Source organism: Alexandromys fortis, unplaced genomic scaffold (genome assembly GCF_014885135.2).
Source record: "Alexandromys fortis isolate MF-2015 unplaced genomic scaffold, M_Fortis_MF-2015_v1.1 scaffold_164, whole genome shotgun sequence".
In the NCBI taxonomy this organism is placed as follows: domain Eukaryota; kingdom Metazoa; phylum Chordata; class Mammalia; order Rodentia; family Cricetidae; genus Alexandromys; species Alexandromys fortis.
The window spans coordinates 1,691,660-1,708,231 of NW_026068047.1; the positions used below are offsets into that span (position 1 = coordinate 1,691,660).

The 16,572-nt window shown below is 45.2% G+C and overlaps 1 protein-coding gene across 1 annotated transcript; it reads right to left on the reverse strand.

Moving 5' to 3' along the window:
• Window positions 1–343: 343 nt before the first annotated feature.
• Prss35 (serine protease 35) lies at window positions 344–15,094 on the reverse strand. Its single transcript, XM_050118937.1, has 2 exons — window positions 14,910–15,094; window positions 344–3,190 (listed from the first exon to the last, which is right to left on the reverse strand). The coding sequence occupies exon 2, from the start codon at window positions 3,169–3,171 to the stop codon at window positions 1,933–1,935; it is 1,239 nt and encodes a 412-aa protein (XP_049974894.1). The 5' UTR covers window positions 3,172–3,190; window positions 14,910–15,094; the 3' UTR covers window positions 344–1,932.
• Window positions 15,095–16,572: the final 1,478 nt, after the last annotated feature.

Below are 16,572 nucleotides of genomic sequence, written 5' to 3' on the forward strand. Positions count from 1 at the left end.
AGCTGTAGGACCAGGTGGGACACTCTTGACACTGCTGTCTAGAGTCGTGTATTATGCTGATACTCTTAGAAGAGCCACAAAGGCAAGAAAAACAGACGACAAAACTAAGCCATTATCAGTTGCTTCGTCAGGTATTTAATCACACTGATAGGAAAAGTACCTAACACAGAGACTGTACAGTCTCCTGCCCCAAAGAAGGTGGGTCTGCTTTTCAGCATGCGCTCTCTGCTACTGGAAGCAATGGGAGCCTCGCAGGGAGGGGAGTACTAAAGACAATACCTCCTAGTTAGAAGCTAGTTAACTATTTTCTAAGAACCCTTTAACTACAAACACAGTCAGACACTTTATTTTTTTTAATTTTATTGAACTATTCTTAACAACTCACATTTTAAAAGAATGTCAGATGTCTTGAGCACCATTTAGAAAATCGCTATGCTAACCCAAATGAAGATACTCATTTGCATGCTAATCAAGAGTACAACAGAAGACAGAGCTAGGAAATAACATTGACTCTTATTTTGTAGTGTTTATTAGGACACCTCCAAAAGAAAAAAAATTTTTTTACCCTGGGAGTAAATTGAGTGTGTCATGAGAGAAACATATGTGGCCTTAGACATTGCCAGAAAGAACAGAACAAAGATTGGGTCCTGGATTACTAAATTTTAGAGTACAATAGAGCATATCATCAGAAATGTTTAAGCATAATGCCCTGACCTACCGTCTGTACAGCCATTCGCCACGTACCTGTTGGTTCATGAGGTGTGTCCTGAGAGTCTGTTCTGTATTCTGCTCTAGGTGGTCACTAGCTGCTTAATGCTACTTAGGAGGCAGAGTGACGGTGCTACCTTGGTCCCTAATAAGAACCATCAGAACTTTCTTTGCTATCACAGGACTTGGGGAAAAAAGAAAAGAGACTTCAAAAATTTGAAAAAGACTTCAAATTGCTTACTTTAAAAATATAGCAGCTGACACACAGTAGCCAGTTACAACACAGCAGCGCAGGGTGTTCAGGGGGGATGGGTCAGAGCTTGCGAAATGGCTGCTCAGCATTCCTTGAAAACTTCCTAGCTTGAGAATTAGTTAAATAAAACCTTGAGATCTTAAAGTGTCTCAGCTTTCAGGTTGGCAGTGCTGGCGCACATCTTTGATCCCAGAACTTGTGAGGCAGAGGCAGGCAGATCTCTGTGAGTTCGAGGCCAGCCTGGTCTATAGAGCTAGTTCCAGGCCGCTAGGGCTACACAGAGAAACCCTGTCTCGAAAAATCAAAAAGATAAAAAGTGTCTCTGCTTTCAATAGCCCTAAAGTTGGTTCATTGCAGAGAACAAAGTGTCCAATTTGACAGACAAATTGATGCTGGGTTGATATTTTTTAAGTCACAATTAATAGTTTTGTTTATAAAGCTCATTGATTCTTTGATTTGTAATTTTTATGTTTTTATCTGTAGTTCTTAAAATAAGTTTCTCAGTACCAAGAAAAAACACATACATTAAGGGAGCAACAGAATGACTCCACCTCAGAGTACTACAAACCAAACCTTGTCACCTCTGATTCTAATCGTGTAACTATGAATCTTCATATTCCAGGTGGCTCTTCTTAGAGTAGGCCTCTAAGAGCAAGCTCATTGAGAAGTCATATTACAGTTCTGGCCTGACATTTTAAAGAGTGTCTACTTTCAAAAAAGGCCCAAGTAAACAAATGGTTTCCCCGCAGACGAAACTTTTACCACCACATGAAGAGTATATATTTGCCGCTGAAGTGCCATCTAGTTTCATTATCTGTACCTAAACATTCTAGCTGTGAGAAAGAAACCCTAATTTTATAAAGGAAGTCTGTGAAAACTCTGGCACAAGTCCAAGCATACCCTATGAGTGCTCTCTGAAGGAAAGCTGGCTTTCTCTGGGATTCAGGATATGCATGAACTCCGCGTTTTCCTCAGCCATAAGTACAGTTGGCTGCATTTCCGTGGATCCAGAGGCAAATCTGGGCGTACTTGAGCGGAGTGATGCGCACGGCCACGTTAAAGTCCTTCTGAACCCCGTGCGCATCCACCCACTGGTGGCCTGAGTAGACCGCGATGATCTTGCGCTTCCAGGTTTTTTTGCCTGGCTCTTTGAGCCTCAGGTAGATCCCAGAGCCCGTGGAGCCTGCCTCAGCATCGCAGTACTGGTAGAGGAGGTCATTGGATTCCTCAGAAACGCTGCAAAAACGATACACCAACTGGTCCTCCCTGTCGTTGTCAAACCCGGAGAAGTGAATCCGGCCTCCTGGCAGCTTGCTGATGGTGGGGCTCACTCCTAGCTCCATATGCTGCTGTTTGTGTGCTCGCTTCAGTTCCAGGAGCGCATAGTCGTAGTCCAACTCCGGGTCCCCACTCTCTCCTCTCGCCCAGCCTTTGGGGATGTGGGTGCTCTTGACACGGGTCCACTGGAAGGAGGGTCTCCCTTGGGTGACCTTGGGACCTCGCCGGGACCCTTTTTCCTGTCTTTGGGTGGCACTCTCCTGAGGATGCCCCTGATCACTGTGATTTTGGCCACCATGCTCTGCTTCTCTCCGGCCCCTCTTGGAGCCTCTGCGTCTTTTGCGTCCGCCTTTGTTTCTCATCTTCAGCACTCCCACCCTGAGCTTTTTACTGCCTTTGATATAGTCCTTCCCGTCGTGGACACAGTGGGCAGCCGTGAGCACGTGCTTGGGGGAGACGAAGGCGCCACTGCAGCCAGTGGACAGCTTCACCGCTGTATTGAAAGGGAAGCTGGTCAAAAATCTTTTGTCCAAGATGCTGAACCTGCTGTCTGTACCGTACACCTGCCTCCTTCTCCTCCGGTGTGATCCTTTTATGCTGCTGTTTTGAGTGGGCTCTGGGACCAGATCTTGAACTTTCACTATCGTTAAGGTTCGGGTGCCGTTCTCAAAGACCGTCTCATAGGAAAGGGAGTCTTCAAGCTGGGAAAGGCTGGGAGGCGGGAGCTCTTCCTGACATTCGATGCCGCACACTGTGGTCACCTTCACCCCAGCATCTGCCTGGAACGCGGGGCTGGCGAGATGGACAGTTCTCTCGCTCACAACCCGGGGTATTCTGCTCAGGTGCCAGGAAAAATCTGATTCTGTTTCAGACCCATCCGAGAGGGTCCATCCAGAGATGAACATTATCAACCAAAATAACATATTTTCCATCTTGTTCTTCTGGTTTGCCCTTTAATAACATGAAAAGGAAAGAGTGGTTTTGTGATCTCTTTTAAACGTTACTTCCCTCTTTGCTTATGCTTTAGGTCCTCAGTGTACCTCCAGCATGAGTAGATCCCTTCTGGAGAGCAGATCAACATTCTGCTAAGCGGACCGTAAAAGACATCCAAAATCAGCAAGCATTTTCTCAGCCAGCTCTCCCTGTCAGCTGTATAGATCCGTCTCCCCCTCGCCACCTGCTTCCCCAGACAGCTCAGGATGGGACAGAGTGGGTTCTGTTGAGAGGTCTCAGCCCCACAACCACCCCCCCCCCGATGTTTATTTCTCCATTGCTTATAGAGACAGAAGCAGCACCCTGCAGTTTCTTCTGATACTTAACTCTTTAAAAGCAGGATCATAAATTCTTAACGTCTAAAAAGTAAATAACTATCAGGGTTTGGAAACTTTCGCTGAAGTACAGAATTTCCCTGGTCCAGGGTTTGCAGAAGGAACTGATGTGGAGGTGTGCATCAGACAGATGATGCTACCAAGCAGTACAGAGTTAGAGACAGTTGAGTTCATGTGCTGGTCACCTGCTCTGATTTTATATATGCATAGGTGCATACCACTGGTACACATACACACCTACACACACAATGAACACTATACACATACAGACACACATATACAACACACACATGACATATACACATACAGACATACACAACACACACATGACATATACACATACAGACACACACAACAAACACATAACATATACACATACAGACACACATATACAACACACACATAACATATACACATACAGACATACACAACACACACATATAACATATATACATACACACACACAGCACATATACAAACACACAGAGGGAAGGGGAAGCGGGCACAGGACTGGAGCCGAACCTAGGCCTCCATGCACACTGGGCAAGCATCTACTGTTTCTGTTGCTTTTACTTTTCATTTTGAGACTGTCTCAGAGTGCACAACTTGACCTTGCTTGAACTTTCTCTGTCACCCAAGCTGGCTGTGACCTTTGATGTGTGCATCTCAGCTACCTGAGTAGCTGGGATTTAAGCCTTTGTCACCAGGCCTGGCCCCTCCTTTGATTTCTCCCCTTTAGAATATCTTTTATGTATTTGTTGACAAATAATTTTTTTTATTCATCGACAGTGTCATACAAACAGACTGTGTATCTTAACCGTACCTAGCACTAAGGAGCCCCCTCCCGCACTGCCCCAGCACCTCCCCGCCACACCTTCCTGTTGCCGCTTTTATTTTTGTAACACTAAGTCCAAGCAGGACTGTCTGCTGGGATGGCGACTCTCACTGCTGCCTGGTGTTTGGCAGCCCATGTATTGGTAACCACAACTGTGGTGGGTTCCTTTGGTTTTTACAGACTCCATTGCCATGAAGAGAAAATATACAGTGATGAGTACCTTATGCTGAAGTAAGAAACATGTCCTAGACACTTTTTCAATAAACTTTTGTGTGGAACCGCCATTTATACAAAAGTTCTTTCAGACTGGAACTTTATGTGAAAATTGTTTCAGAATTTGTGGAGCATAGACGATGGTTCTTGATTTGCCACTTGGAGACCGTGATACTAAAATACTGTGGTCATTTTCCATCATGGCTCTCATCATCTAAGCTTTCCTGATACTAAATATATTTAAAGTTGCCAATATGTGGTATGATTCCCCTCTATTGTTTGCACAGTCTCCTCGTCTCCAGGTGCACTGCATGTAAGCATGTAAACATATGTACTTAATAGGGCTGAGGCTCACGGGCTACAGCTTGCGGCATTCCTTGGAGCCGTTCTGAACCTCTCTGTTTGTTTGTTTGAGACAAGGTTTTGCTGCGTAGCTGTGGCTTGCCTGGAACTTGCTATGCAGACCAGGCTGGCCTCAAACTTACAAAGATCTGCCTTCCTCTGCCTCCCTAGTACTGTGATTAAAGGTGTGTGCTACCACGTTCTGCTCAAGAGAGTTTTCAGATTTGAGATACAACTATTTTTTTTTCCATTCTGCTGGTGCTCGGAATTGAACTCAGATCTTAGCACATGCTAGGCAAACGTCCAACCACTGAGCCCATTTAAAATTATATTCGAGATAAGGTCTCACTTTGTAGCCCAGGATTACTTTGAAGTCATAATCTTTCTGCCTCAGCCAACTAAGAGACTTGGATGACAGACATGTGCCCCCAGGCCCAACTCCAAATTCTATAAAGTTGCTTTTGAAAGTTAGCCCGTAATGAGCACTATCCATTATGCACTTAGCACGGCTGTATCAAAGACTGATAGTCATCAGTAGCCACGGCAGGATACCTGAAATCTTTGCAGCTTTTGACATGTGAGTATTACGTAGTAATAAGCAACAGTCATTCTTGGGCAAAATCCAGGCTAATACTCCATCCATCCTATGGAATTCTTTCCCAGCGAGGTCTTTTTTCTTTTCTAGTGCTTTTAGTTGTGGAATATTAATTTAAGATGTGTCTCACTCGTTTATGCCGTGGAATATTTGTGTACTGTTGCAAAGACGTGTTACATTTGTTGGCTTAAATAAAATTAAACTGGGGTCAGGGGGGCTGAGTCAGCAGCCAGCTGACAGGAAGTGGTAAGGAGGAACCATGTGAAGTTAGGGTTCTTAAGCAGGGGTCGAGCTGACAGATGCCCTGTTTTGGGGGAGATGTGAGCCATGAGAGAAGGTTAGCTACTGGCAGTGAACGAGCCGCTGCCTGAGGGAACAGAATTCGCACCTGGCTGCAGCCAGTGAGGCTGAACCACTACTGGTAGCTGCAGAGTTGCAATTAAAAAAAAAAAAAAAAAAAAAAAAAAAAAAAAAAAAACGCTTAGTCTTACAACTCTTAAGCTCGTTGGGGATAAGAGAGATGGGGTGTAAAGTCAGGTGCAGACTGAAAGGCAGATGTCACCGCGCCGATTACGGAACTGCAGTATCAAGCTGCGTGTCCCCTTGGCCTCCCAGACTTTGAGAAGAGGCTCCTAGAATTCACCTGTATTTAAGTACAATTCGATGGCTCATTTCCCATACCGACTTTGAACTCTGTTATCTGAATCGAGGGTCCCGGCCAATACTTTTGAAAATTCCAAACCTGTCTGTCACGTCTTTTCTTTTTTTTCTTTTTTTTTTTTTTTTTTTTTTTTTTTTTTTTTTTTTTTTTTTTTNTTTTGAGACAGGGTTTCTCCGTAGCTTTTTGGTTCCTGTCCTGGAACTAGCTCTTTTAGACCAGGCTGGCCTCGAACTCACAGAGATCCGCCTGCCTCTGCCTCCCGAGTGCTGGGATTAAAGGCGTGCGCCACCACCGCCAGGCCTGTTTGTCACTTCTAAATCATACCCAGTAACAGCCCCGGCCAGGAGTACGCAGGCATGTGTTTCTCAGTGAGTGGATGCTTAGGGAAACATCCTCCCCAGTCACTGATGTGACTTAGCAGTCACATCAGACAGTGTTCACTGGGCCAGTGCAGTGGTACCTGGGAGTTTGTTAACAAACTTGACTACTGAACTTCCTTTGTTGGAGGACAGCATTATTTAGAAGTAACTCTGGGGCTATCTTTAGCCAATAAGGAGATTCTCTTCAAGATTTTCGACACAGACTGAAGACACAGCTCAGCAGCTAGATGCCCATACTGTACTTGAGGACCCAAGTTCAGTTCCCAGCACTTACAGCTCACAACCACAGGCAACTCCAGCTCCAAAGGAATCTGACGCCATTGGCCTCCATGAGCACTGAACTCAAGTGCACAAACCCCACCAACCCCCGCATAATTTAAAATAAATATTTTTTGGAAAAAATCTTTTCGCTGTCCCTCTTCTGAAAAGGTAACTACTGTCTCTCCTCCCATCTCTCCCTCTCTCTCTGCCTCTCTCTCTTCTCCCCCCTTTCCTCTCCATAACCCACTAAATTAACTATACCAAAACTCTCAAAAAAATGTTTTCAACGAGAGATGTGGCTGAGCAGGAGGGAGAAGATGAGAAAGCAAGTTTTTGTGGGCAGTCATCTATGAGAATCCGCGAAGAAGGAAACCTATTGTGGAGTTCCCATCTGCTCTCTTTATGGTGACTGTGGACATTCCCAAAAGAGCTCTTGTCTGCCATTTTAACCTTTTAAACGTGTTCCACGGCCTTAAGCTAAGCACCTGCCCCCCAAATGTGTCTTCCATCTCTCCTTCTTGAATCTGAAACCGCTCGGTAATGTGTTTGCCCTTGAAGTACTCTCCGACATGAGTATTTACAGGTCCCCAAATGACTACTCCTTTTGTTTGAGGAGTGCATTGTTTTGTAATCAAATCGCATGATCTTGCTCACCGTAGCTAATAAAGTCTTTCTCCACTCCTTACAAAAAAATAAAAAATAAAAACCGCACAAACTAATTACCAGAGCCCAGCACACACCCACTGTTAGAATGTCTCCTAGGGGGCGCCTCTATGTGTAAAAAAATAAACTTAATTCTGACTCTACTCTTTTACTGTATTTGCAACCACTATTGTCAAATGGCTTACATACAGTTCATTAAGAAGAAACACGACTTATTTACGCTTATATCATATACGTCTGAATCACTTAACTCAGTAGTAGGCTTGTGTGAATGCCTCCTGTATCCCACACCATGAACCATGGGATGGTATCATTTTTCCAGCTCCGTTGGGAGCATCTCTGCAGTCCACCCACTGGAATAGAAACCATGCCTGTGTCTATCTTTGGCCATGCCCAAGGGCAGAGCCTTGCAATATGACCTCCAAATCACGGTAATAAGAGGGCCTTTGCTTTAGTTAGCCCGTCTAATCTGGGCTGTAATTTAAAGCTGGACAGATGTCTAAGAACACTTCCTTTTGGAAAATCTAAGTTTTCTTTATGGTAAAATGTCAAGGAAAATGATATCTCTGACTGATAAAGCCACCCACAATCCAGTGGATAGGGCTACATACACCCATCATCCAGAAAACCTAACTCGATGACCTAGGAAACATGCTCCCAGTTGGAAAGGCGGCATTTTCCCCCCATGCCTCTGCCCACACCTTCCTTTTCCCTAGCTCCTATTATAATAGTGATATAATGCTGACAGTGTCCAGGAGCCTTGCTTGGATTGGGGCTTCAGGTTCCAGGTTTGGATAATAAAAGGAGATTGCAATTATTGCCCTCCACTGTGAGTCAGCATATATGTAGTTGATCACGGGATGGATTCTAGGGGCAGCAGAAAGGACGTAGGTAAGATTCTAACCCGTGTGGATGTACCTGCTTCTCTAATAGAGATGGCTACACAGCATTGCAAGGGATGACTTACCTCTACCACTATTTATTATCTGTTCTTAGAAGTGGGGCTTGACGGTAGTGCTTAGAATACGTGTGTATCTATGCTAACATAATGGGCATAAGATCAGGTCAAGAATTGTCCATCTTTTTTTCTCCTATTAGGTGTATGAACTTAGGTAGTTTATTAACTCTCCTCTTGTGCACAGTGGGGACCACAGTAAGTTCTATTTTATAGTACTGTGTTGGAACTAAATGAGGTGATATGTGCAAAGAATTACTACTCTGCTCAGAGCACGGTAAGCGGTGATACATGTGTTATTTTAAAAAGTATTACTCTACTCCAAAATCAATTATTGGCCAACATTAAAGAATATGTAGTTTCAGCTGGGTGGTGGTGGTGCACACCTTTAATACCAGCACTTGGGAGGAAGAGGCAGATGGATCTCTGTGAGTTTGAGGACAGCCTGGTCTACAACAGCTAGTTCCAGGACAGGCTCCAAAGCTACAGAGAAACCCTCTGTGTGTGTGTGGGGGGGGGGGGGGATACATAGTTTCTTTCTTTTGAGACAGAGTCTCATGTAGCCCAGACTGGCTTCAGAATTGAGAGAGAGTGACCTCAAACTTCTGATCCTCTGTCCATCTTCTGAGTGGTAGGATCATAGATCTACATCACCATACTGGGTTTATTAGATGCCATGGATCAGACCCAGGGCTTCATGTGTGCGAGGTGAGTGTTCTACCAACTGCTCCTCAGCTCCCAAAATACATTGTTTCCAAAGAATCTGCTTTTTTGTTTTGTTTGTTTTGGTTTTGTTTTTCAAGACAGGGTTTCTCTGAAGCTTTGGAGCCTATCCTGGAACAAGCTCTTGTAGACAAGGCTGGCCTCGAACTCTCAGAGAACCTCTGCCTGCCTCTGCCTCCCGAGTGCTGGGATTAAAGGGATGCACCACCACTTCCTGGCTCCTTTTTTAAACCATTAATGACCCCCGTACCTCTCAATACCACTGCCTGCTTTTATACATACACTTGAGTGTGAATACCCTCATTTCCTCTTTCAGCTGTGTAGTAAGGATTGACTATCCAGGAGCCACCGCGGCCCTGCCTAGGCACTCTGAATAACCACAGACTGAAGTGACACTTAAGCCCTGGGTCCCAGGGGAAGCATTACTGGTGGTCGTAAACTATAGAGAAGCGTCAAGGCAATGAGATGTGTTCTGGAGAATACCTGTGGAAACTTGCATGGCCATTGTGAATTTGGTGACATGCGGAGAAGACTAATGGCTGCTGTATGAAGTTTTGCTCGAGGCCACTACAGTCACTCACAGAGGTCCCTGACTGGCAAGAGCCCCAAGTGATGCAATATTTACAAGAAATGTATAATTTCACAGTGGTGGGAAAATAAAGAGTGTCAATGGCGTAACAAACATGAACAGCAGAGACCGGGGTTTTTAATGACCATAGGGACAGGGGAGTTTAAAATCAGATTAACTTGTGCTTTTCTTAAGGGTGCCTCATCTTTGCATTTTCCATACAGTTTTGAGAGAACCCAGTGTATGTGTGTGCGCATGCGCACCCACAGTGAACACTCAGAAAACGTCAGCAGTTACCATTATTGCCTGACGTCAGAGGTCAAAAATTGAAGGAGCTGGGCCTGGCAGCTCACAGCTGTAATCTCAGCCTTTGGGAGGCAGGGACAAGAGGATTACCAGATCTAGGCTAGCTTGGACTCCGTAGTGAATGAAACTCACGTCTCGGCAGAGTAGGGGGGCTGATGTGGTATCTGCAGTGTAGCCTCGGCTACTAGGGAGGCTGCAGTAGGAGACGCGATCTTAACAGTTCCAGACCAGCCTGGACCACAGAGACTCCGTATCTTCCATAGAAGCAAAAGGAAAACCTCAGCAGGTATTTGTTAAGATGTTTTCTGTACTTCTCATGTCCCCTGTGGTGTGTAAGCGCTGCTCTCATGACTCAGCACTTCCTGAGGACCTGCAGCTGTTCTCCTCACGTGATGATGGGAACAAACAGCCGTGAGCCTGTGATTAAGACAAGGGTTTTCAGATGAGGGGATTAACGGGAGTGTCAGACGAATCCACTGCGACCACAGGGCCTTAGAAAGAGGAGGCAGATATTCAGGAGGATGCCTATATGGTTTTTCTTTGGGTTCTCCTTATTTAGCTTCTCTAGGATCACTAATTATAGGCTCAATGTCCTTTGTTTATGGCTAGAAACCAAATATGAGTGAGTACATCCCATGTTCCTCTTTTTGGGTCTGGCTTACCTCACTCAGGATAGTGTTTTCTATTTCCATCCATTTGCATGCAAAATTCACAAAGTCCTTGTTTTCCCACAGGGCAGGGAACTCTGATTGCTCTTTGGGCTGACGAGGGCAGGGGAGTTGATTGGGGGAGGGAAATGGGAGGTGGTGGTGGGGAAGAGACAGAAATCTTTAATAAATAAATAAATTTTAAAAAAAAAAGAAAGAGGAGGCAGGATAGAGCTGTGGAGATGGAAGCAGAGATTGAAGCGAGGTGAGGTCTGGACCCTCAGGATGAGGGTGGTCTCTAGAAGATCTGAGGGTAAGCAAGCAAAGGAGTTAACAAGAACACAGTCCTGCCGACCGACTTCTGAGCTCCAGGCATGTCAGATTAACCATTCTGTGTGATTTTAACTGTGTAAGGTTTGGTAATTTACTAGAACAAAAATGGGAAGTCAGAGGGTTGGGAGCTAGCACTCATTAAAGTGCTTGCCATGCAAGCATTGGTGTGTTTGGTGCCTAGCACCTGCTGAAGAAAGCTGGTGTGGGCACATGTGTGTGATCTGAGTGTGGGCACGTGCGTGTGATCTGAGTGTGGGCACATGTGTGTGATCTGAGTGTGGGCACGTGCGTGTGATCTGAGTGTGGGCACATGTGTGTGATCTGAGTGTGGGCACGTGCGTGAGTGAGACCCAGTTTCATTTAAAAAAAGGGGGGGGAGAAGGAAGGGAGGGAGGGAGGGAGAGAGAGAGAAGGAAAAGAAAAGGGGAAAACCAACAAAAACAATCACTTGATGTTGGAGTGATGACTCAGTGGTTAAGAATGTTTGCTGCTCTTGCAAAAGACCTGGGTTCAGTCTGGCATCTCACACTGCCTGTAACTCCAGCTCCATGACATCCTCTTCTGGCCTCTGCACGCACCTGAACACAGCGGATGTCACACACACACACATGCATGCATGCACGCACGTGCACACGCACACACACATACACACACATATAAATAAACAAATTAGATGACAGCTTCTGAGGAGTAACACCCAAGACTGGCCCCTGTTCTCCACACGCATACACTTGCACTAGAAAACACATGTGCACCAGCCCACATAAATACATTCCCACCATACTGAAAAAGAAATAAGAACTTACTGCATGTATAAAGAAGAAAATAAAGTTTTTTAAATTGTCTTCCCTGGATGTTTATTGGAAAATAGTGGGAAGCAGTATTAAGTTGGGGGGATTCATTTCAAGGGCCCTAAACATTAATTATAAAAATTATGAAAAAACAGGCATTCAATTTTAGAGATGAAAACAGAATCTCATAAAAGTTGTATAGTAATAACTAGTATTGATAAAGACAAAATCTTAACAGTACAAATACTTTTTTATTTAATCGTAATATCTCTGAAATTTTTCTTGACTATTGAGTGGTCTCTGAGTTCCTAAGATCTCAATTTGCTCACAAGTAGATCGTGATCAAGAGTACACTAGTGGTTGACTCATCTATGATCCTCAGAAGCCTCCATCCCTAGTCCTGGGGAGCAGGACCTTGCTGGCTATCTCTGTTGTCACCACTAGATGGCGAAGCAAGCTCGCCAAGAGCAAATCTGGGGTTGCATCTGCTCTTGCTTCACTCAGCTGTGAATCAGACTTGGCCTATAAGCGTGAGAGATGGAGGAGGCATCACTGGTTCCCAATATACTAAATACTTGTCACATATGGAATTTATCACACTTAGAAAGCCCACCTCCAGGTTCTAGAGCCCATCCCGACGAGCCGAGGTCGGATCACACTGTCCACAGCCAGACAAATTTCTGGCAGGTGTTTTTCCAAAAACAGCGCCAGTGCCAGCACACTCCCACCATGGCCTACAGCATTGCTGAACCGTCCACCAAATGTGCTGTGATTTATTTCAACACGAAAGAAAGTCATGAACCTGCCAAATATTTCCATATGTTTATCAAATACTTTATAATCCATTACTAAGGCTAAGCTCTCCACCAATTCTACGCTGAGAATAAACGGTTGGAGAGTTCATTGACAATGTGCCAATTGCTATTCAAAATACCACATACCATAGCCCTATTTTCAAGCTCAGCTTCGGGAGTGGAGACAAGAGCAATGTCTGCTTTAAAAGTTTGGCAGTCCTTGAGGGAAAGGAGGACGGTAAAGTTACACAGTTGATTATTCTACAGTAACACACAACTTCTGCTTCTCATCACAATAAAAACCAAAGCCTCCTTTTTTTTCTGCTATTTTTCCAGGATATGTACATCTCAATTTATAAAATGGCTTGCTGTGTGTAAATTAAATTTGGGGTGAATGGTTTTAAGGTAGCCCCAAGGGAGCAGCTCTCTGCTAGTGCCTTCATTTGCTGGTGTATAAAGTGCTCTGGGCATGGCTCTTGATGTCTGCTTTTTTTAAGTTGCACTTTCAGCAAAGAATAGTTAATAAATGCATTATATTTGATAGTCACAGTATTTTGCTAATCACACATCACTCTTAGCTGAAGGAAATTTTATTTTTTTTTAATTTTTAAATCATGACGTCACGATTTGTGAACTGCTAACTTGATATTGGTCTTTCCTAACGTCTCCACTTCAGATTTCCCATCTGTAATATCAAAGGTGACGTGCCTCTGGCCTCCGAATTCTTGTATCTGGTCCCACTGTTAAAAAGCAATGTATTTGTTTAATGTTGAGGTATTCTGGGCCCAGAAAGAAAAGCAATCTCTTCACTAGAGAAAGTTAACCCACACTGGCGACTTCGTGTGGGATGAGCCAAGCACAAGCTGATCAGTGCCCCAGTTTCAAATGTGTGCAAGAGAAACGTGGAGGAAATCTACACGGAGCCTGCTCACAAGGAAGGGTCGTCTCTAAAATGAAATTCCACGCGTGGTTTGATTGGCACTTTCTAGCCCAGCTCTCTTTCTTGGCTGGGGTTTTTAACATTCTCGCTTCTAAATCATAAACCAGATCTTAAACACAATTCTCCAGTCAGCAAGTCGTGACTTTTATAATCCTCTGTAGACACAAATGGACTTGGGCATAAGCAGGGGGTGGGGTGGGGTGTGGGTATTTCAGAAGCCAGAAAAGTTAATAAAATGGGGAGGAAGGGACTTGCTGTATCAGGCAACCTCTCTCTCTCTCTCTCTCTCTCTCTCTCTCTCTCTCTCTCTCTCTCTTCCCCCCTCCCTCCGTGTGCGTGTGTGTGTGTGTGTGTGTGTGTGTGTGTGTATTTGGTTCATGTGAGTGAGTGCAGGCATGCCCTGTAGAGGTCAGAGGACAACCTTGAGTGTGACGGTATGCCAGGCTAGCCCACTAGAAGCGTGCATGGGAGCTCTCCTGTCTTCTCCTCCCATCTCCTACAGGAGTTACAGATATGTACCACCCCCTCTGGCTTTATCTGGGTTCTGGGGATCTAAACTCAGATTCTGATGCTTGTGAGGCAAACCCTTCACACGTTGAGCCATCTCCCCAGCCCCAACTACTACTTTCCAAGTTGAAGAGAGTGTGAGAGTCAGATCAACCAGGCTGGGGAGTTACTGCAGCTTTTCCAGAACTCTATCATAGAAAGTCTCTAGATCACACACACACACACACACACACACACACACACACACACACCTCACAGAGACAAAAGAAAACTTTAGTTTTCATGTGCCCATCACTCAGCTTTGGTAAGTCTCACTACTTGCCCCTTTTTAAAATCCACTCACCGGACAGGAGGGGCTGGAACTTTAAAGCCAGCCCCAGATCTCCACTTCCTCACCCCCTTGTCCCACTGTCCACTATACTGCAGGAAGAGGAGAGAGGGAGATAGAGGAAGAGTGGGGCAGACAGGCAGAGAGAGAGAGAGAGAGGCACCAGCTTTGACGGAACTTTGCAAAGAGACAAATTTCTCTCCAGGAAAGGTTTTTACACCTTTTCCAATGACATCTGTTAATAATCACAAAAATAAAGAGGATCCCCCTCTGGTACTGCTTAAGCGGAAAGCATTCCGTTTGTAGTCCAATGCAAACATCACTCCTCTGATATTAACCTTGTAGTGGCCAGCACTCACTCGGAAAAAAAGGGTGGTTGATCCCAAGAAGACAGCCTAAGCGTGATCCCTTCTTCAGTGCCTATGTTCCTCTCCTGGGTCCCGCCTTGTTCGGGAGTGGTACAGGCTCTAGCGTGTCCTATGCCAGGAGTTCATCCTTACCTGTGAAGTTTATTGTATTCTCCAGTCCCAGAGCACTGCCCAGCAAGGATCGGGTGGATGCAGACGCTGGTGAAGGAATGTGCCAGGAGCCTAGTGGGCAGCAGAGTGCAGGGTCTGCTCAGCTCAGCGGAGCTCTCCCGAGGCCGGCTGCGGGGATCGGGCAAGAGTGGTGCTGCTGTGTTGGGTTGCTGGAGATGGGAGGGGAAGGGGCGATGACGCTGGCTTGAAGGGGAGGGGTGGGCGGATCCTGCATACACGCCCCTGCATCCCTGCAGCGCACTAATGTTTAATTAGAAAAACCTCTAAATGAGTTCACAAAAGATGTAGGCACCCGGGGGCACATTTTAAATAATGTTTAAAAAACAAAGCAACCAAAACCCGAGGAGGAGGAGGAGCTGCCAGCGTGGTCATGCAGGCCTGTAAACCTAGCATGATGATCAACAGTTCAAGGCCAGCCGTAGCTTCACAGAGAGTTTGAGGCTAGTATAGTTACACAAGACCGTATCCTGGAAAACAAATTATCATCATCTGAAGAAGATACTAAGATACGTGGAAGAGAGGTGCAAACTACCTTTGTCTTCCTATCAGTATCCAGTTCTTTTCTATCCCTAGCCAATCCCTACCCGGACTTTGCTTTCCTGAATGAACGCCTCAACCAACTCAGTCTGTACCAGCGCCAAGGGAGCAAAGGTTGCCTCCAACCCAAGAGTCTGTGAATGAGCCCAAAGGCAGAGGTGAAGAGCCTATGCTGAGATGCTGGGAGGTCCAGAGAGCATCCTGTGCAGCCTCTGGGAGTTCCCTTCTGTAGCTTCTACTTAGGCCAGGCTCTTACCATCACCACCAACTACCACCGCATCCCCCATCCCCTACCCCTTAACCCCCACCCCCCAACCCCCTAACTCCCGTCTCAACAAAACTTTCAGCATATTCTTTCTGTCTGCTCTTTTTTTTTTATTCTCTCCTCGGAGTAGGTGATATAGAATTCCCCTCTGTATGCAGTGAATACCATTGGTTAATAAAGAAACTGCTTTGAGCCTATAGCAGAGCAGGGCAGAACAGAGCTAGGAGGGGAAAACTAAACTGAGTGCTGGGAGAAAGAAAGCGGAGTCGGAGAGAAGCCATGGATATGCTGCCAGAGATAGATATGCTGAAACTTTGCAGGTAAACCACAGCCACACGGTGATACACAGATTAATGGGTTAGTTTAAGATGTAAGAGTTAGCCAATAAGAAACTTAAGCTATTGGCCAAATAGTATTGCAAATAATATGGTTTCTGTATGATTATTTCAGGTCTGAGCTGCTGGGCAGTTGGGAAATGAACTAGCAGCCTCCTACTACAGGTAGGCACTTTTTTTGGGTGCAGAGTGTTTGTGGAAAGGAGCTTCATTTTTCTGCTTTTACCAGGAAGCAGGTCTGGGGCAAGAGTTGGTTGTATGAAGCATTTGTATATGAATGCCCAAAACTCAAGGTTCCATCCTCAGGGTGCGTTTAACCCCAACTACACCCTACACATGTATACACACACACACACACACTCAAGAAAAAAGAAAGAAAAGGGGAAAAAACTACTTTGGTCTAGTCTGACCCTCATAGCAGCCAGAAAACCAAATAAGCTCACAGATCTAGCCTATAGGGTAACAATTGATTCTTGGTACTCTATTT

Excerpts from the sequence above, each read along its gene's own strand:
- Prss35 (XM_050118937.1), bottom strand. The coding sequence starts at position 3,171 with ATGGAAAATATGTTATTTTGGTTGATAATGTTCATCTCTGGATGGACC.